The 20,916-nt window shown below is 55.5% G+C and overlaps 2 protein-coding genes across 9 annotated transcripts in view; one reads left to right on the top strand and one right to left on the bottom strand.

Annotated features, from left to right (window-relative positions):
* Nucleotides 1-3,448: 3,448 nt before the first annotated feature.
* ZNF574 (zinc finger protein 574) lies at nucleotides 3,449-16,078 on the bottom strand. Of its 5 annotated transcripts, none has more exons than XM_067720743.1 (2): nucleotides 15,813-16,078; nucleotides 3,449-6,412 (listed from the first exon to the last, which is right to left on the bottom strand). In XM_067720743.1, the coding sequence occupies exons 1-2, from the start codon at nucleotides 16,015-16,017 to the stop codon at nucleotides 3,705-3,707; spliced, it is 2,913 nt and encodes a 970-aa protein (XP_067576844.1). In that variant the 5' UTR covers nucleotides 16,018-16,078; the 3' UTR covers nucleotides 3,449-3,704. The 5 variants fall into 5 exon arrangements, with proteins under 5 accessions (XP_067576844.1, XP_067576843.1, XP_067576847.1 ...); XM_067720742.1 differs by lacking the exon at nucleotides 15,813-16,078 and adding an exon at nucleotides 13,645-14,440; XM_067720746.1 differs by lacking the exon at nucleotides 15,813-16,078 and adding an exon at nucleotides 8,988-9,092.
* GRIK5 (glutamate ionotropic receptor kainate type subunit 5) overlaps nucleotides 9,228-20,916 on the top strand; it is a 57,276-nt gene continuing 45,587 nt past the window's right edge. The window contains exons 1-3 of one of the 4 annotated variants that reach the window (XM_067720749.1): nucleotides 9,228-9,338; nucleotides 19,057-19,184; nucleotides 19,491-19,655. In XM_067720749.1, coding sequence (XP_067576850.1) covers nucleotides 19,106-19,184; nucleotides 19,491-19,655 — 244 coding nt within the window. In that variant the 5' untranslated portion in view covers nucleotides 9,228-9,338; nucleotides 19,057-19,105. Of the gene's footprint in view, nucleotides 9,339-14,407; nucleotides 15,550-15,955; nucleotides 15,975-19,056; nucleotides 19,185-19,490; nucleotides 19,656-20,916 lie in introns of those variants that run through there. The other 3 variants (XM_067720747.1, XM_067720750.1, XM_067720748.1) reach the window with 3 other exon arrangements.

Raw genomic sequence — 20,916 nt, 5'->3', positions numbered from 1 at the left:
TGCGTGCTGTGGAGGGGAAGGCTTTACTTCTGTTCAGGGAATGTTCAGAAGTAAGACCTGAGCAATTTTTTTTCACCAATTAAAAAAACAAGCCTCGGGGCTTCCCTGGTGGTGCAGTGGTTAAGAATCCGCCTGCCAATGCAGGGGACACAGGTTCGAGCCCTGGTCTGGGAAGATCCCACATGCCGCGGAGAAACTAAGCCCATGCGCCACAACTACTGAGCCTCTGCTCTAGAGCCCGTGAGCCACAACTACTGAGCCTGTGCTCTAGAGCCCATGCTCTGCAACAAGAGAAGCCACCACAATGAGAAGCCCGAGCACCACAACGAAGAGTAGCCCCTGCTCTCCGCAACTAGAGAAAGCCTGCACACAGCAATGAAGACCCAATGCAGCCAAAAAAAAAAAAAGAAAGAAAGAAAAGAAAAAAACAAGCCTTGGAACTTAGAACAAATTCAAATTCCTGAATTTAAATCTCAGTTCTGCCATTTTATATGACCTTCAACATGTGAACTTGTGTCCACATCTGTAACACAGAGGCAATATGTAGCCTGTGGGGTTGTAAGAATTAAATGAGATGGCGTAGGTGCTTAGGACAGATCTCCAGCACGCTGGCTTCAATAAATGAGAACTATGAGAAATGCAGGAAACAAGTGAGTAGTTCCCTACCTCCATCCACAGAGGACTAACAAGACCCTTTACAAAGAGTTGACTTTGAAGTTGTCTGGTGGTACAAGATACACACCTGACTTCTTTTTCAGAATATTAGGTCTCTCATTCGCTCAAATTTTTGTGCTCATCTCGACTAAGTCATTTGGCAGGAACAACCGTTCCACAGGCCAGACCACGGGCTGATCCCCAGGACCTCACTGCTGAAAATCTGAAATGGTGTCAATAACTGTGTGTTCTCACTGCTGTCAGGTCTTCTTGTCACTGTTCCATGCTCTAACGTATGCCTGGCACACAGGTGCTGGGATTCTGCAAATTCAATAGTAAGGGATAGGGGAACAGGAGAAAGGAAACGAGTAGGAGAGGATTTGATCATTTCGAAAGAGAAAATATATTAGTACTGCACCGTTTTGGCAAGAGAGAAAAAAAAAAGTACTTCTCCAACTCTCCAGCCAAGTCAGTAGGGATGGGGCAGTGGGATGTTGGGCTGGAGGTTCAGAGTAGTACCCGGAGGAAGGTCATTTGTTCCAGCCCCCTGACTGTAGGGGGTGCAGTCAGAACCATACAGACCCAAAAGGTCTTTGGCACCCAGGCCAGCCTGTGACAAGCACAGATGCCACACCTGAGAGCACTCTGGAGCTGAACTAGGCATCCACCTATAGCCTTGTAAACGTGCTCAGCTGCTCTACAGGGTCTCCCCTGTACAGTCATACTTGGGCCTCATATCATCAAGAACATATTGTCACTAGAGGACCACTGTTCTGTCCCCCTGACAGTTCTGCTTAAGCAGCTTCCACATCCAACTAAAACCAAGCAATGCAAGGTTCTTTTTAGTGGGGTCTGCAAGTCACCTGCATCCGAATTGGTGTGTTCAAAACACAGATGCCTAGGTCTCACCAAGACGTGCTTGCTGGATCCAAATCTCTGGGGAAATTGCCTAACACACATGAAAGTTCAAGAACCTTTGCCTGTCCGATGCAAATCCCAGCATCCAAGAAGGGTCTGATTAGTGCGATCTTTTTTAGGAGAGTGGTCCAATTGAGGACCACGGAAGTTTCGGTAGGGTGACGGTGAACAATGGCTTGTTCATAAACATGTTTGCACACATAAACTTTTCTCAGGGTGGGAGTCTAAAGTTTTCATTAGAGGCTCTAAAAAGGAACCACAATAGAGGAAGGGTGATCCCCTCCACTGTCACCCAGCTGCTTCTCTGCTGAAAGCATCTTTATCTTGGGGTCAACCAGGGTTGACCCTCAGGGTTTTTTCCTCCATTCCTGTCCCTTGATTCAGCCTGATTTTTATCTGGTTTTGCAAAGATAAATCCTCCAATTGTTCTAAGCATTTATTTGATATGACTTTCTGGATGTTACAGCTCTTCCTGAAAGGAGGCAGTCTGAGAATGAATCTTCACCTGTGGATTAAGGGGCTCTGGCATGCTGGGCTAAGATGGCTCGAGTCCTTTCTGCAGGGTATGAGGTTACTGAAAGATGGTGCCCACGATCAAAACACTCTGGTCGAAAACAACTGCTTAACATATTAAGCGCTCTACTTCATTAGGAGCTGTCGAGATATCAAAAGGCTGAGTGGTTTACCTTTTTAAAAATGAAGAGAAGCATAAGCTCCAGTGCCCACAGAGGGCTACAGGATTGCTGAAGGGAGTCGAGAGTAATGGAGAGGCTGAGTGGGCTGCTCTCAGGCCTCCCTTTCCCCTCGTTTCAATGCAAACAGCTTCCCTTTACCTCTCATTTACTAGGATTCCGATAAGAATTCTAACAAAAAGACTACAGTAACCTTGGGGGGGGTATTTTTCTTGGAGTGTGGCTCTTAAGAGAAAAGACTAGCATAGGAGCTGAGCATTTCCACCAGTCACACATTCACCGTATCCTCTCTCCACTGCCCTCCCCCAAGTATGGAGAAGGCAGAAGAGTGTAGAGGAATGCGTCCAGGTGATTAAACCAAATCAAACTACACTGAAATTCAAGCTCTGCCCTATCTGGTTTGAATGACCTTGGGCAAGTCACTTCACTGCTTTTGACTTCAGACTCCTTTCCTACAAAACATTCTCTTCACGGGATCAGTGTGAAGATCATTCCCAAAAATGTAGGAAAATACTTCAAACATCAATGATACTTCAAACATCAATGATACTTCATCATCATTCAAACATCAGTCAGCTACCCCAACCACCCCTCTCCCCACAACCAACATCCGTGGGCTGAGCCAGAGGCCAACTCCAGGTGGGTGTCAGAGCACCTCCCCTTGTGAGGCTTCCTACCCCCAGAGACTGTTACTCAGAATCTTCTCCAATCCCACAGCTGGATCGTGTCCCAGAAGCCACCTCCTCTACTGCCCCGGAGATCGTGCCCTTCCGAGACCTGTGTTCGCCTTCAGGGATGCATAGTGAGAAAATCAGATGGCCTTGGAGGAGAAGGCTCACGTCAGGCCAGAGAGAAGGGGACAGGGGTGGTGAGAACCTGAAGATTTTCCTAAATGTTCCTGCCACCAGCAGAAACAGCTTCAGGCTTTTCTATGGGGCTGTGGGGACCTCTAGTGGCAAGAGAACCATGCTGGCCCCATCTACTACCACAGTGAAGTCCCTGCTCCCTGAAAGCCATGCCCATGGACTCTAGGTCCTCCTTAGTTTCCGTTTACTGAGCTCCACTACTTGCCAGGCCCTGTTCTAGGCACTGGGAATGCAGCCATGAAAAGTCAGACCCAAGAACCTGGGGCTCACAGCTCCCAAATTCCACCACCCCACACGGCCAGGCCAGACAAAAGCACATAAATGTCCAACTCAGTCTTTATTAACCATTTCACCTTGGGGCCAACAGGTGTGTGTGGGGGCGGGGGCACCTTTATGCACGTCAAGGACCCTAGAGCACCCCCCTCAGAAGAAAGAATAAATCCAGTTACAGAACTTACATGGCAGTTGAGAGGGGTGGAAAAGGGGCACAGTATGTACAGAGACTTAAGGGGATGGTAGAGAAAGCTCTTCAGCAAGAGGGCATGGTGGTGCTGAAGAGGGACATGAGGCAGGGTCAGCCACTGATCTGGACCCCCTCAGCCTCAGCCAGAGGGTAGATCTCAATGGCCTCCACCAGGGGCAGGGCTTCCACTGCAGTCTCCATCACAGCCAGGCCGACGGCAGCCTCTGCCTCTGCCAGCTGCTGCCGCACAGCTGCCTGATGCTGCTGCTGGTGGGTCTTGCGGTGCTTCCATAGGTTGGAGAAGGAGCGGTAGCTCTTGCCACAATCGGGGCAGGAGTAGGGCCGCTCACCCGTGTGAATGCGGCGATGTTCTGCCAGGCGCATGGAGATGGCAAAGGCTTTACCACACACTTCACAGGCGAACGGCCGCTCCCCTGTGTGCAGGCGGCGGTGGTCCTTCAGGTGGGTACTCTGACGGAAGGCCTTGCCACAGTCTGGACACGGGTATGGCCGCTCGCCTGTGTGGATGCGCCGGTGTACCTGCAGTGACGTTTCCGTGCTGAACAGCTTCTTGCACTCGCTGCACTCCAGGCCACGGCGTCGGGCAGGGGCCGCAGGGGCTGCAGGTGCCATGCCTCCAAGGGTCGTTGGGGAGGCCACTGCTGTGCGAGCAGCCCGTGGGGCCCGAGGGGCCGGAGGCTCCTTAGCCAGGACCTCCCCAGGCCCAGCAGCTGCGTGGGCTGCCTCGTGGGCCTGCAGCCGAGCAGCTGAGCCCACTTTCTTGCCACAGGTGCCACACTCAAAGCGCCGCGGGGCCTGGGCAGCGGCAGCTGCACAGCGGTGCTCATGCAGCCGCAGCGAGGAAGGGAAGGCAGCACCACAGGACGAGCAGCGGTGGGGCTGGCGCCCGGCATGGGCCACAAGCTGGTGAACCTCCAGCAGCCGTCGCAGCAAGAAGGAGCGGGGGCACTCGCGACACTTGTAGGGGTACTCGCCCGTGTGGTGGTAGCGGTGCATGAGCAGGCGGTAGGGGCGGTGAAAACGCACTCCGCACTCCTGGCAGCGGTAGGGGAAGTGCTGGGCATGCACCAGGCGGTGCTGCCTCAGGGTGGAGCTCTGTGTGAAAGCCTTGCCGCAGTCCCCACACCGGTAGGGCCGCTCCCCTGTGTGTGTGAGCCGGTGGCGGGCCAGGTTGGCGGGTGAGTTGAAAGGCTTGGAGCAGTCTGGGCAGGGGAAGGGCCGTTCACCTGTGTGTGTGCGCAGGTGGTTACGCACGTGAGACTTCTTCTTGAACATCTTGCCGCAGATGCTACACTTATGGCGCCGTTCCAGCCGGTGCACAAAACGCTGGTGCCGTGTCAGTTGCAACGCCTTGCCAAATTCACGGCTGCACAGGAGGCAGCGGTAGGTACCTGGGGCAGCAGGCCCTGCTGGGCTCTCCTCAGCAGCGGGGGGCTCCGGGGCCTCTGGCTCTCCAGTCTCTGCTGGGGCTGGCTCAGGGAAGCCAATGACAGGCTCCTCCGGTGGGACTGGTGTTGTGGGCAGAGGGACACCCCCAACCCCATGGGTACGCCGGTGATAAAGGAACTTGGTGAGGTTGACAAAGGTCTTTCCACATGGACACGAATGCAGAGGATTTGGGGTGTGGGCTCGCCGGTGGGCCAGGAGGAGGGCCTCTGTGCCAAAGGCCAGGCCACAGTCCACACACAGGAAATGAGACTCGCTGCTGTGGTCTCCGAGGTGCTGGTCCAGACTGGAAGGGCTGGGGAAGACACGACTGCACAGGGGGCACTTAAAGACACCCTCCCGGTGACTCCGCAGGTGCTGCTGCAGCTGGTGAGGTGAGAGAAAGAGCTGGTCACAGGCTGAGCAGAAGAGCTCCTGGGTGGCTGCCCCGCCTGGCTCTCCACTGTTGTTCCTCCGTGCCCTGCGCCCCCGGCGATCGCGTCCAATGGCTTCACCATTGCGCAGCTCATAACTGTGGTCAGAGGATGGCAGTGGGTCAGGCTGAGACACAGGCACCTCTGCAGGTGATGGGGTCAGAGTCTCCTGCTGCAAGGCAGGCTCCTCAGACTCTGGGGCGGGAGCCGGGAAGTGGGTGGCCTGATGCTCCAGGAAGTCGCCTGGCAGCTGGAAGAGCTGCGAGCACTCAGAACACTTGTAGAGGAGCAGCTCCACCTCAGTCACCACCTCGGTGGTGGCAGCGGCAGAGGGGACAGCTGCCCCTTCCCCACCTTCTTCCGCCTTGCGGTATGAGTGCTCCACAGCCACGCGGGCCTGGCCCACGGGGGACCCCAGGACAACTGGGGACCCCAGGACAACTGGAGCCGGAGGCTTGGTGGGAGTGGCCCTGAGGTGCGTCTGCCGGTGGTTCAGCCAGAGCTCCTGGCTGGCAAAGAGAGCCTTGCAATCCACACACTCATAGTGGATGGTACTGGCGCTCAGGGGGGGTGCCTTGGGTGGTGGCTCAGCTGGCGCTGCCTCCTGGGGCGCCATCATCTTCAGGTGCAGCTCCTGGTGCTCCAGGAGCTGGCTGGGTGACATCAGCAGCTGCCCACACTCCAGGCACTGGTACTGGCTCTCCTGCACTAGGGTCTGATAGAGGCCCGTGCCAGAAGCTGCCTCTGTGGCCACAGTGACTCCAGGGTCGGCCACACCCACCAGCTCAAAGTGCTGCTGGGGCACGTGGGAGTTCTGATGCATGAGCACCTCCTCCAGGGATCCATACAGCTGGTTGCACTCAGAGCAGACATAGCGGTGCTCAATGTATAGGACTGTCTCCTCTGACTCCTCAGTCATGACGGCGGCAAGACCCTGGGCTGGGAGAAGTGGGGACAAATTGTATCTAAGCCACTGCTTCCTCAGTCCTTCCCAGGGAAAATTCTTTCCCTTTATCATTTCCCTACCAAAATCCTAGATCAATTTCCCCATCTAACTTCTTGCTTCCATATTTCCACTCCCTAACAATCCTTCCTCTCCTGAACACACAAGAGCACCAAGCACAAAACCTTCCCCGCAGTCCGTTCCCAGTGGATCTGTCCAAATCTCACCTCTGCATCAACTAGCATTAAACTCCACCTACCAGATCCTTGCAACCTGTCCAATCTCTCATTCTCATGCCTCACAGCTGGCCCAAAGCCCCAACCCATCACACAGGACCCTCTCCAGTAAGATTTCCTTCCACTGACTCTTCTTACCAACATACTACCCCATCCCTACCCCCAACTGCCGGGGAGAGTCCTCACACAGGCCCAAACCACCCACTGTTCAGAGCTTCACTCCTCCTCTGCTCCCACCCCCAGGTTCTCTATCTCTTTTTACACTGACCACTCAAACTGCCCCAGGGCCCTGCCACTTTCAGCACCCTCTCATGATGCAACCCTCCTTTGTACACAGCTTGTCACCCGCTAACTTTCTCCCTTTGATGCCCAGGTTCCTCACATCAATAAAGTTTTCTCACATTGGCCTAACCCATCTCCACACGCAGACCTTTTCCAAACCTTAACCACTTCCCCGTGATCCCCAGATCCCCCTCTTCAAATTATTTAACTCCCTCTACAAATCAAGGCCCTCTCCCACAACCCTAAGGGCCTATCCAGGACACCCAAACCCATCTTCACAAAAGCCTAATCCTTTCTTCACATTCAGACCCTTCCCACCACCCTAACTCATGTTTCCAGGGCACCCAGACACCCTTCACATTAATCACCTACCTCTTCTGTGCACTGAGACATCATCTACAATTCTCTCTGGGGTACCCAGACCCCCTCTTCATACTGATTTAAACCCTCCTTCTTTATGGACAACCACCCTAGACCATTCAGGGATTCCCAGAACCTCTCTTCACACATTCTTCTTTGCAAAAAAGACCCCTCCCACCCTAACCCATTCTTGGGATACCCAGACCCCTCTTCTTTACAAAAAGACCCACCCTCACCCTAACCCATTCTAGGGACAGACTCCCGCCACCTCACATTATTAGCCTAACCTTTTCTTCTTTGCAAAAAGACCCCCTTCCTCCCCACCCCAACCCATTCTAGGGATGCCCAGACACCATTCTTCGTATCAACCTAAACCCCTCTTATTTGCAAAAAGACCCAACCCCACCCTAACCCATTCCAGGGATGCTCAGACCCCCTCTTCATATCAAAATTCCTCTTTTCCACAAAAAGATCCCACACATACTCCATTACAATCCAAGGATATACAGACTATACTTCATAATGGCTTAAACTCCTTTCCCACATACCCCTCCCACTGTCCAAATCTCATTAAGAATACCGTGAAACCCCCTCTTAGGCAAAACCCCTCCTACCACCACCCTAACCCTGATAGATAGCCAGACCCCTCTTCCTCACACCCAGGGCCCTCTGACCATCCTACTACCCTGCGGCTACCCAGACCTCCCCAGCTTAACACACAGATCTCTCTCACCACCCTAACTCCCTCCAGGGATCCCCAATTCCTACTCTTCACCTTGACCTAATTCCTAGTACTTTTCAGAAAGACCATTTCTCCTCAAGTTATTCTAGGGATACCCAGACGCCAGTTTCACTTAACATAACATAAAACATAACCCTTCTTTGCACAGAGACCCCTCTCAACCCATTCCAAGGGTACCCAACGCGCCCCCCCCCACTGTGGTTTAACTCTTCACATTAATGTAACCCCATTCTTCACACCGGGACCTCTCCCTCAGCTCTAAATCTCCCCTCTAGGCACATCCATTTCCTGATATCTTTTCACACCAAGACCCCTCTCATTGGCCTAACTCTCCAGGAATAACTAGAGTTTCTCTTTACGGTAACTTAATCACCTCTGTTCTCACGGCCTAAACCCCTCCCTGGGCACCCTACTGCCCTCTAACCGTCCACCCTCCTTCGGTCCTGGACTGTCCCAGCGCCCAGCCCTTGGCCGCCGTACTCCCAGGAGCCTTGGAGACCCTCCCGGGGGCAGCTCTAACTCCTCCCTTACCACCCAGGTCCCTGCCAGCCCCCAGCCCAAGCCCCGTCCCTCCTCGCCCTTCCCAGGACTCTGGCCCCTTTCCCACCCGCCACCCCGGCCCGGGCCCCGCCCAGCTTCCCGCGAGCCCCGCGGGCCGTTGGTACCGCTCCGCCCTCATCTCCCGGCGCGCGCCCCCCTCCGGCCCTCAGTGCGCAGGCGAGGTGACGAGTGGAGACCGCGGGGGGAGGGTGGGGAGCCCGGCCGGCCTTCACACGCCCGCCCGCACTTACCCGCCTCAGCCGTCTCGCACCCCCCGGGCCCGGGCCCGGGCCGCAGCTCCCCTCGCGCGGCCACCCTAGCGCTACGCCCTCTCTAGCTCCCGCCGTCTCCTCTCGCCTGCTCCGCAGCCTCGCTCTCGCCCCCAATCACCCTCAGGAACGCCCCTCCCACCTTCCTCGTCGGCCGCCGCGCCGATGGCGAATGAGCCCAATCATCGCCCGTCTGGCCCCTGCCGTTCTGCCAATCGACGCTCACGTCTCCGAGCCCTGGGCCAATAATATGTGACGTTTGGATCCCCCGCAGCGCCCAACCAATCCTCCAGCGACGTTCTCTCACCGGCCGGCCCCCGGGTTGATAGTGCCCGCCCCCTTACGCCCCCTGAAGGATGTTCCTCCTCCACCTCCTCAGCGATTCCGTTTGAAGGCTCTAGAGGGGAGGACAGCGCGGTGACGTCAGACGGCGGAGCGCTGCTTCGGGCGCCATGTTGGGGTTGCCGGTCGGGAGGTCCCTCGGGGTCGAGGGGTAAAGTGGGGGAAATTGAGGTACCCGACACTCGGAGGGCGGAGGCGGGGGACTCGAGGCGCAGGAATTCCAGAGGAAAGAAAGGAGAGAGTGAAGCACAGTCAGCGCGAAGGGGAGACGGGAAACTATAGCACCAATTGCAGGGAGAGAAAAAGGGGAAATCAAGGCTCCAGACTCACTTCATTAGAAAGAAGGGAATAGGGACTTCCCTGGTGGCGCAGTGGTTAAGAATCTGCCGGCCAATGCAGGGGACACAGGTACGAGCCCTGGACGGGGAACGTCCCACATTGTCGCCGAGCAACTAAACCCATGCGCCACAACTACCGAGCCTGCGCTGTAGAGCCCGTGAGCCACAACTACTGAAGCCCGGGCGCCTAGAGCCTGTGCTCTACAACAAGGGAAGCCACTGCAATGAGAAGCCCGGGCACCGCAACGAAGAGTAGCCCCCGCTCTCTGCAACTAGAGAAAGCCCGGGAGCGGCAACAACAACACCACCAACATAGCCAAAAATAAATTAATTAATTTTTTAAAAAAGAGGAATAAAGGCAGCAAGAAGGAAGGGAAGAAAAACCGAGGGACTCTTGAGGGAGGGGGAGAAGAAATGTCGGAGGAAAAACAAGGAGAGAAGGAATCTGAGGGAACAATGAAAACCTGAAGCATAAGGGAGGAAATGGGAAATGGAGGAGAAACCATAAAATCGGGGACGGGCAGTTTCATTTGTTTTCTATTCGTGATTATTTAATAACCGGCTACGATATGCCAGGTCAAGGTTAATCTTTGTAGGGATAGAGAAGGAACAAGAAAAGTCTGTGCCCTCGTGGAGTTTACATTTTAGTGAGGGTAGAAAATACCAGGTACAAAAATAAATGTAGACAGCCAGTGACAGTGTTGTAAAGAAAATACAGCAGGTAGGCAGAGGGTGTGGAATGAACTTGGGTGGGCCTCTCTCGGAGGTCACTGAGGAATGACAGGAAGGAGCTAGCCAGTAAACTACTGATGGAAAGTATCCAGATGGATCATCATTTTTCCCCAAGCTCCCCTCAACCCAGGCCCTGGTCCAAGAGAATCTCAAAGGAAACCAAGTCCAGGACAGTGTCTCTTTATTATCAAGGCTTTCAGAGCCAGGACAGACAGGACAGAGGAAGTTGCAATGGGGATCTCGAGGGCCCCTTCTCTCCCTGCCATGGTACCCACAGGCTTCCTCTAGCCAAGGGCAGAGGTCTGAATCCCTGCCTATTGGGAAACCTAGTCCCTGCCCCATCTCCCTTACTCAAGTGTCACTAAGGTCTCAGGCCAATCCCGACCCCAGGGCTGAGCCAGTGGGTGTGACAGTGCCCAGTCCTCAGACAGCTCAGGCAGTTTCATTTGAAGAAACAGGAAATGTCGGGGGTAGATGACCTGAAGGACAACCAGGGTGAGAACCTGAAGAAAGTGACCCTGTAATGTCTGGATTATATTCTCCTTTCTTCTAGGGTGCCCCCCTTCCAGGCTGATGCCCCCAAAGCTCAGGGAAGCTGGAGTACCTATATGTTCAAGGAGCTCTGGCCACTCCTACTCAACGTCCCCTTCTGGCCCTCAGAGCCTTGGGAGCAAGTTGCCCCAGCACTGTTATGTTTCCAGTGCTACTTCCCAAGGACAGGAGCTGCAAGAGATTCACTTGTTCTAACTGCCCCCCCCATTTCTCAGATGAGTAAACTGAGTCTAGAGGAATTGGTCATTTACTTTCCTAAGGCCAAAAAGCTCCTAGGGGACCCCAAACACTGAGTCAGACCTAGGTCTGACTCTTCAGCCACTCTTGCTATGTCCTTCAATTGGATTCTAACTGGGTATCCTAACTTTCTACTAGATTAAACTCTAACTCCAGACCCATGTAATTAAACCAGGCTGCCTGGATTGGAATCCTGGCCCTGCCACTTCTTAGCTGTTGTCTTGGGCAAGTCAACTCCTCTGTGCCTCAGTTTCCTCACTTGCAGGATAATAGCCCCTGTCTTGTGTGGTTGTGAGGCACAGAGTAAAAGCTATGTAAGAGTTAAGTGCTGGGGGGGGTGCGGAGAAAAGGGAACCCTCCTACACTGTTGGTGGGAATGTAAATTGGTGTAGCCACTATGGAAAACAGTATGGAGGTTCCTCAAAAAACTAAAAATAGAGTTGCTTTATGATCCAGCAATCCCACTCCTGGGCATATATCCAGACAGAACTATAATTTGGAAATATACACGCACCCCTATGTTCATAGCAACACTATGTACAGTAGCCAAGACATGGGAGCAACCTAAATGTCCATCAACAGATGAATGAATAAAGAAGATGTGGTATGTATACAATGGAATAGTACTCAGCCACGAAGAAGAATGAAATAATGCCATGTGCAGCAACACGGATGGACCTTGAGATTATCGTACTACGTGAAGTAAGTCAGAAAGAGAAAGCCAAATACCATATGATATCACTCATATGTGGAATCTAAAATACGACACAAATGAAGATACCTACGAAACAGACTCACTGGTATAGACAACAGACTTGTGGTTGCCAAGGAGGTGAGGTGGGGGAGGGAAGGATTGAGAGTTTGGGATTAGCAGATGAAAACTATTATATGTATGATGGATTAAACAACAAAGTGCAAAACAACAACAGCAACAACAAAGTACTACCATATAGCACAGGGAACTATACTCAATATCCTGTGATAAACCATAATGAAAAAGAATATATATGTATAACTGAATCACTTTGCTGTACAACAGAAATTAACACGTAAATCGACTATACTTCAGTAAGATTTTTTTAATTAAAAAAACTTTTTAATCTATGTAAGAGGTTTTTTGTTGTTTTTTTTTGTGACCTCTCACGTTGCAGAGCACAGGCTTTGGACGCACAGGCTCAGTGGCCATGGCTCACGGGCCCAGCCGCTCCGCGGCATGTGGGATCTTCCCGGATCGGGGCACGAACCCGTGTCCCCTGTATCGGCGGGCAGACTCTCAACCACTGCGCCACCAGGGAAACCCAAGAGTTATTTTTATTAGGATCTCAAGGAGCCTAGTAATAATAGCTAATGTGTCTTGAGTGTGTTATGACTTGCTAAGTATTATGCTCAGTGCTTTCCATGCATCATACAGTTTAATCCTCTCAATAACCCTGGGAGGGAGGAACTATTGCTCTCACTTTGCAAAGAAACTGAGGCTCAGAGAAATTAAATAAATTGTCCATCATTAGGAAGAGACAGAGCCAGGATTGTAACCCAGGAGTTGACTCCAAGGTCTATACTCTTGGCTCCCAGGCTCTACTGCCTGACAGGTGGGACGTCCAGTGTGGCATGCTAAATGGATGAATGCAATAAGTAAAGGAAAGAAGTTGGTGGTAACCAGTGAGCTCTAAGGCTAGTAATCTGGATTTGCCCTCAGGATGAAATCACCAGGGGCAGGAACCAGATAACCTGGAAGCTAGACTCAGCCTTTGACAGGCTCCATGCCCTGGGGCAGAGTCTCACTCCTGTCCACTTGAAAATGGAAGGGTCAGGCTTGATTTATCAGGCCCCTTTCTGCTGCGACCTTCTGCTTGTATTTCCCAATTTATCTGGATTGACTAGGTCCCTTCACTTCAGATGATACAGGAGTAACCTGAGGCCTGCGTCAGTTTTTCTGGAGATGGTGGCACAGGACTAGGACTTCTGGGACAGGTTCAATCTAGGATAGGCATTCTACGCTGGGGTCCCTGCATAAGCAAAGGCCTAGAGGCCAGGGCGAGTCTGCGCTTTCAGAGCGAGCTGGAGCTGAGGGTGGGTGTTGGGGGCCCCTTAAGTAGGGCGAGGAGGTATATGTAAAGTCGGTGGGCCTTCAGGGTCAGATGTATATGTCAGAAGCATGTGGGGGATGCAGGGGGCCTCCCATGCCAGGCCGATGTGAGAGTTGCCACGTGCAGAGTGTATGCGCGCGAGGCATGCGGTCACGTGTGCTGGGGGCTGCACGTGAGTGTCTCAGTGTCTCCTCCCCATCACGAGCATTGGGGGTGGTGGTGAGTCATGGACTCAGCCTTCAGCTCCAACTGTCATGTTCCTTCCCCCAAAATTTCACCCCCCACCCAGCCATGCACCACCCACCCCCACTCCAAGATCTGTATCTCTGCTTCTCTCTTCCATCCCCCTGCCCTGCTCAGCTCTCTCCAAGAGGGAGGGAGTCTTCCACTTCTGCTGGCTCTGCCCTCCAGCTCCCTGCCCTTTCCCACTGACTATGCTTGGGTGAATCTTCTCCCACCCACTCAGGTCCCCAGGATTTCTTTCTGCATGATGGAGAATTCTCATACTCACCACCCATCCCTTCACCTCCATGGGGACTATTTCTATTTATGGGGGCTTCTCCCTTTTCTCCATGGGCCGGCTGCTCCTGCCTCAGTGGGCCTTTTGTGTCCACATTCTGCCTTTGTGGGTTTTCTGGTGTCTGTGGGCCTCCCTCCATTTCCGTGACCCTCTCCCACTTTTCTTGGCCCTCCTCCTTGTCTCTGTAATATGCATCCTTGTTCCAGTGTCTGTGGTTCTCTCCTCCTGTCCATGGTCTTCTCCTGTCACTATGGACCACTCCCCATGCCTGAGGAGTGCTTTCTGTTCCTGTGGGCCTCTCTCCATCTTCCTGGGGGCTCTCTGAGTCCATGAGCTGCCCCCTGTCCCCATCTTCATGGGGGACTCTCTGAGTCCACAAACTGCCCTTGTCTCCGAGGTCCTTAGCTTGTCTCTGTGGTCTGCTCCCTGGTCTAGATGACCCTTTCTTTGCTCTGGGCTTTTCCCTGTCCTTGTCCTTGTGGGGTTTGCGGACCTTGGTCCACCTCTGTGGCTCTTGATGGCTGTCTTGCTGTTTCTCTGCATTTTTCTTCATCTCTGTAGCCCTCTCCCCCAGCTCCATGGCCTTCTCCCCAGGTCTCCCTGCCTCTCAGCTGTGTCTCTGTGGACTCCTGTGCCCAAGGGCTGCCTGGGCAGGGCGGTGGCATGGTGTGGTGGAGGAGGTGGCGGCGGGTGGGCCCTCTGTCCAATGCAGCGCCTTCCCCTCATCAGCATTCTCCTCTCCGGGGGCTCCCCAGCTCGGACCAATACGGGCTCCCCCTCCCCTGACTCCCATCGCTCCATCTCTCTCTCTCTCTCTCTCTCTGACTGCCTGCCTCCCTCCTGCCCACCCTCCTCCCCGTCTCCCTCCCTCCCTCTCTCCTTCCCTCCCTCCCTCATCTCTCTCCCCCCCGCCCCCCTGCGCTCCAGGACCCAGCGCGGGCGGCAGGCGGGCAGGCAGGCGGCGGCCTCGGAGGGGAGAAGGAGAAGTGGTGGTGGTGGCCGCGGCTGCGGTGGCAACCAGCAGCAGGAAGGCAGGCCCAGCTGGGGACCCGGAGCCGGCGGCTGCTTCTCACAGGGAACCAGGGGTCCATGGCCAGGCCCTCCTGCTGAGGCCCTGCGCTGGGTGCCCCCGGGACACCCCCCCTCCTCCTTCTCCCTCTTCCACCTGCTTCTCTCCATCCTCCCCTCCCTCCTCCTCTCCCTCCTCCCTATCTCTCCACCTCTCCGGCCCTCTCATCACTCTTTGGGTCTCCCAGCACCCCGTCCTCCCCAAGCCCTCCACTCCTCTGCCTCTCCCCGCCCCCAGCATGCTTTCCCGTGGGGGCTGAGGGCTTGAGGTCCACAGGCCCTAGCCTCTTCCAGGGCAGGGCCGGGGCTCCAGGGGGGAGGGGGGAAGGGGTGGCCCCCTCCCCCCCACCAAGCCCTCCCCTCCCCCACTTCTCCCGATGGCCAGCTTCCTTGTCTCCACCCAGTCCTCGCCCCCCGTGGCCCCCCCAGGCCGGCCTGGCTAGGGGAGGGGGCGGGGGCCCTTGCCTGGGCCGGCTTCCCCCTCCCCCGGCTCTGCCTGTGCCCCCTCCCTTTCGTTTTCACCTTCCTCCCTCCTTCCCCTCCATTTGCTCCTTCCCCCTCTCCTCTCTCCCCTTCCCTCCTCCATTTTCTCCTTTCCCCTTCCTCCCCTCCCCGGCCCGCCCTCTCCTCTTCCACCTGTCCTTCCTCCCTGCGCCCCGGGAGCACCCCCATTTTGGGTTAGTTGGGGGCCACTGCCGGAGGTGGGGGAGGGGGCCCTCTGGACTGCCCTCTCCCCCCGCCCCAGCCACACCGCCCAGCGTCAGAGCATCTCCTCCTTGTCGTTCCTCGGGCCTCGAGGGAGCCCAGCCCTCCGTCCCACCAGGATCCGTGAGTGTCTGCAGGATGGGGGTTGGGCTGGGGCCGGGCCCGGGTCCTGGAAGGCTGGGCTCACTGCGGCCTGGTGGGGGGCCCCGCATTCCCCTGCTCCCCGGAACGGCAGATACCCTCCCCCACCAAGGGCCTGCCCTGCGCCCTCCATCTCCCAGCCTTCCTTCCCCTTGGCCTTTCCTCACCCCTTCTTCTGGGTACAGAGCTCATCTTGCCTCCCAGCCCCCAGCTGCTGGGCTCCTGAGGGGCTGGCTGGCTCTTACTTGCGGTCTCACTCCCTCTCCGGGACTCCTGGCTGGTCTCCGCCCCTGCTTGCTCCAGCCTCGGCCCCGCGGTGACCGGCTCTGCTCTCTCACTCTGTTTCAGTCTCTCTTCTTTCCTCTGAGCCTCATCCTCTCTGCCTGCCATGCGTCCCATCCCAGCCGGTCTGTATCTCCTGGAAATGTCTTTCCGTTTTGGAATCTCCATTTCATGTGTCTCTTGGGCCTCGCTCTAGCTCTGTCCAACTTGTTTCTCCTTACTGCTAGCCCAGCCCTTTCTTGGTGTGTCTCTGCTGATCTCTGTCTCCGTCTCCCTCTCCTCCCTCTGTCTCTCGAAACTCCCCTGTCTCTCCTCTCTCTCTTTTGGGAGGATCCCATGCCCCGTCTAGCCCTCTCTGCACTGCCCTCTGTCCCCTGTTTGCTTTGCCTGTGCCTCTGCTCCCCTGTCTGCCTCTCTAGCTCTGGGCTCGGAGGCTGTCTTCCTCCTCTTACTTTTCTGCTTTCTTCCCCGGATCCACTCCTCGTCCTGTCTCCTCTATCCCTCACTCCTTTAGCAACTGCCCCCCTCCGTGGTCCACTTTGTTTTTTCTATGGTGATCTCCCCCCCACCCCCATTCTCTCTTCCCACTTCTCCATTCCCCTGCCAGGCCTTTGGTTCCCATTCCTTCCCTCCCTTTGGGGCTTGCAGGCTCTGGGAATGACCGCCCCTTCCAAGGTGCTCTGAGTGATGCACCTCTGTGTGGACCTGCCCCCCTTAGGTGGGTGCTTGTCCTGTCTCCTGCCTGTGCCCCTCCAGGTCACTCACTCTTCCTCCCTCAGTTTCCCTCCCTGACTCTCACTTCTCGTCTCTCCTTGTTTGGGACTCTGTCTATCTTGTGTCTGTCCCACTTGCCCCTTCCTCTTCTCGAGAGAAACTGTGTGGCTCACGTACCTTTTCTCTCTGTCTCTTTCCGACTAGCCCTCCTTCTTTTCAGAGTTTTGCAATTTCTCTTCTCCCCACGGTTCCTGTACCTGTTAGTTGTTTTGCCTCACCTCATTTGCCCTCTCCCCTTTGTGATATCTCTCACTTGCCCACTTGTCTGTCTTCCTACCCTGGCAGGGCCCTTTCCGCTCACTCAGCTGCTGTGTTTCCATCTTTATCTGGCTTTGCCTAAGTACCTGGGCCTGTGAGACTCGGGCCTGATTCCCTGCCCCTCCTCTCTCACGCTCTCTGTCTTGTCTCTGTCCCCTTTGGTGTCTCACTTGTAGGTGATGTGTGTGTGTCCTTCTCTCTCATTTAGCCCCAGTTACTTACTTTTGGTCTGTCTGTTTTTCTGTCTGTGCCTTCCTGTACCTCTGTATCCATCTGCTGCCCCCAGCCCTGTCCCTGGACTGTGTCTTTCGGCTTCCACCCGTGTCTGCCACCTGTGGGTCCCTGCCCTTCTGGCTCCTGTCTCATTCTCAGTCTTTCTATCTATCCTCTAGTCTCTGCTCCCTGATTTGCCCCCAGAAGCCCCTGGTGTCTCAGGATGACCCCCTCACTCCAGCCTCTCTCCTAGCCCCGCCCTCCACATCCCTCCCCCTGTGAATTCTCCTTCCAGCTTCTCCCTGCTTCCCTTGCTCCTCCACCCTTGACAGGCCTTCACCTTAGATGCCGATTACAGTCCACAGGCCCCAGGCTGTCCAGCAGGCCCTCCCAGCCCCAGCCTGTCTTTCCCAGAGGTCCCGAGAGAGAGAGGGATCTGCTCGAGGTCACCTGGGAGTCGGTGGCAGAGCAGGGGCTGAGGGCGGGGTCTCTTGTGGCCCTGGCCTAGGTTTTCTGGCTTCAAGGGATGATCTGAACTTTGCATTGTGCCTCTGTCTCCATTAGCAAGTTTCATTCTACCATCTCCCCAGCTTGAGCCCTCCTTCTGTGGGCATGAGTGGGGTGCGGGGAGCCCCCCAGGCTCACCTCACAGCATTCTAGGCCTCTCAGTAACCCCCTCCCATGGAAACCCAAGTGTCCCTTCCCTTGGGGGCATGGCCGTTGGCCAGGGGGCACCATGCATCTGGCCAAACTCATCCCTGCCCAGTGGTCACCCTGCAGAAGCCCAGGGCACCTGGAGCAGTTGTGGGGAGCAGAGACTCACTGTCTGCCCCTAGTCTTCAGCTCCCTGGTGCTGGGTGCGGGGGCACAGTTTGGGACCCGCTTCTGCAGACAGTGCACCCCTTGCCTTACTCAGTCTTCCCATCCAGGTCTCTGGTGGCATCTCCGGTGGGTTTGTGTCCTCTCCATTCTGTCTTCCTGTTCTATTCTGTGTCCCTCCTGTGTCTTGACTTCCCTCTCTTCTGCCTGCCTGCTCTCTTCCTCTCTCTGCCCTGCCCTTTCTCTCTCCATCTCCGTGTCTCACTGTCTTCCTATCTCTTCCCTCTTTCTCTTTCCTAGTCCTGTCCTCATCTTCCTGTAACTCTCCTCTGTTTCTCTCCATTGCTATCCCCATTCTCTTGTCTTCATATCAGCTTTCTGTTCCCTTATATTTTGGCCTATTTTCCCTTTCTCCTTTCCTGAGTCTCTTGGTATCCCTCCCACCTCTGGCCTCTCTTCCTCTTTCTGTCTCTCGGCTTCCCCCCCTTCCCTCTCTTTACCCTTCTTTTTTCCTTTTTTCTTTTTTAGTCCCTTAGGTGCCTCGGGTCTGACCATCTGACTCCATCTGTGTGCCTCCATGTGTCTTTCTCTTCCCAAGTTTCCTAACTCCTGGATACTCTCCCCTCCAGACCCCGGATGTCCAGGCCTCTCTCCCTGTGGGATTGTGGGAACCAGGGACGTCAGGAAGGTGGCAAGTGAGGCCTGGGATGGGGTTGCCTAGCAACCACTGCATCCTCTCCAGCCGGTTTCTGTTGCCTAGTAACAGCTGCCTGCCCAGAGACAGGGGCGGAATTGGGTGGGGGGGTGGCACTTCCTGGTCTCCTCCTGGGGTGGAGATGGTTCCTGGAATTCGCTCTTACCTGAGATCCTTTTCATGCCTGCCTCCCATTTTGGTGGCTCTAGCAGTGTTTCTCCCACTCAGTGCCTGCGTGCTGTGGGCTTCTCCCTGCTAGCGCTCCTCTGATTCTCAGCTCCCCCTACAGCGATGCCTTCAGTCTTGTCAGCTCTAATGAGGGCAGGGCCCTTCAGAGCTCAGCAACAGTGTCCCAGGCTCTGTGGTCACCACCCCATCCAGCAGTCCCCAGAGGGGCTCAGAGGCCCCCATATCAGCAATCTCCCCGTGGGCTGGGGGTCTCCCTGCAGGTGGCGAGTGGGGGCCGCGGCAGCTGCGTCCCCATGAGGAAGGAGGAAGATGCCGGCTGAGCTGCTGCTGCTGCTGATTGTCGCCTTTGCCAGCCCCAGCTGCCAGGTGCTCTCATCACTGCGCATGGGTGAGGCCCTACAGCGCCCCCGCTGGCCCCTGCCTCCTCACAGACCCTCCCGGAGCCCTCCCTGGGGTTCTTTTCTGGGCCTGCCAGCCCCTCAGGACCCAGGGATCTGGGCCTCGACCCAGCAGCCCCCGGCTCCTTCCTCCTCCGGACCTAGGAGTCCAGATCCCGGCTCTCTCCAACCTCAGATCAGGGAGTCTGGAGCCCTGACCCCACCTCCAGCCTCCCTCAGAGCCAAGGAATCCAGGAGCCCAGCCCTTCCTCCCTCAGGACCCAGGAGTATGGTCCCCAACTCCTGTGTCCCCTCAGCTGCCATCCTGGACGACCAGACAGTGTGTGGCCGCGGTGAACGTCTGGCCCTGGCCCTGGCCCGGGAGCAGATCAACGGGATCATCGAGGTCCCAGCCAAGGCCCGCGTGGAAGTAGACATCTTTGAGCTGCAGCGGGACAGCCAGTACGAGACCACGGACACCAGTGAGCAGGGCCACAGGGGCCGTGGGGTGAGGCAGGGCAGGCTGGTGGCCCTCCGTCTGTTCCTCGGCCCTGGCCACCTCAGCTTGCCGTGTTCTCTTCTAGTTCCATCTGCCCCTTCCTTCCTGTCTGCACTGCCCTCTCCTTCCCAGAGATGGTGCTGCTGGGCCTGGGGCGGTGGGGAGAGCATCAGCCCCCGTGCTGCCCTGGAGGAGCTGAGGGCCTCGTTTGAAAGAGAAGCTTCACAGCTGGCTGGGGACACTTAGCCCCCAGAGCTAAGTAATGAGGGGCCCAGGCAGCGAGGCCAGGGTGCCTCAGGGGCAGGGACAGCGAAGGTGTTCTGGAGAAGACTAAACTGAAGCTGAGCTCTGAAAGATGAGCAGGATATAGAGGGAGAGGTGTTGCTCAACGTATGCCCCGTGGAACACAACCAGCCCTATAGTAGGGGTGCCTGAGTCTGTTGAATACTCACAGACTGAGCAAATGTCCCTTGAACAGACGTGCTGGGGACATTAGACCTTCGGGAGATGCTGCCTTCAAAGGTGTTTTAGACAGGTTCTTTCCTGCAGGCCTTTATCGGAGCCTTTGTTATGTTCATGTGTGTTTCAGATCACTGAGAGGGAGAATGGGGTCCAATGTTTCCTGGACTTTTTTGACTGGTATAGCACAGAACACAATGAGAGACCGGGTTGGAGGGTATGGAGGGAGATGGTATTCCAGGCATGTGCCTGTAGTCTGGAGCTGGGGCAGAGGGGAGGGCTGAGTATTTGGAGCCAAGCAACTCGATGTGGGGTTGCGCCCATCCTGAACACCTGGACTCAGGACGTGTTTGGGGGGATGGTGAGAGACTTCTGGACTGGAGTGGGACTCGGCAGTGGGAGGTGAGGCTGGGCAGGTTGACAGGCCAGCTCGAGGAGGTCTACAGGTCAGGTTGAAAGACGCTACCTTCACCTACAGGCAGTGGGGAGTCGTTGATGGGTTTGGAACAGGGAGCTGGTGAAAGTGGAGTCTGGAAGCTAGATTTGGGTAGCTGGCGAGGAGACTGGTGCGTGCCTGAGTTGACAGCCCTAAAGCAGGACAGGGGAGGAGGGGTCGAAGAGAAGCGGACAGATAGGAGAAAATTTGGGGACAAAAAAGAGACAGGATTTGGTGACTAATTGGCCATTAGGAGGAAGATTGAAGGCAAGGACCATTTCCAGGTATTTGGTGTGTGTAAATGGTGGGACCCTCACCAACATGGAAGACACAGAAGGAATAAGTTTGG

The sequence above is a fragment of the Pseudorca crassidens genome, chromosome 20 (assembly GCF_039906515.1).
Source record: "Pseudorca crassidens isolate mPseCra1 chromosome 20, mPseCra1.hap1, whole genome shotgun sequence".
Taxonomy (NCBI): Eukaryota; Metazoa; Chordata; class Mammalia; order Artiodactyla; family Delphinidae; genus Pseudorca; species Pseudorca crassidens.
Note: the sequence above shows the minus strand (reverse complement) of the source record. Positions and strands in the feature narration are given on the sequence as shown.

Coding starts and splice junctions, on each gene's coding strand:
- ZNF574 (XM_067720742.1), bottom strand. CDS start 14,233: ATGGAGCTGGGGGAGAGGGCTACAGAGATGAAGAAAAATGCAGAGAAA. Junction 6,413..13,644: donor TGGAGGTGAAGGGATGGGTG/GTGAGTATGAGA, acceptor CACTTCTCCCAG/CCCAGGGTCTTGCCGCCGTC.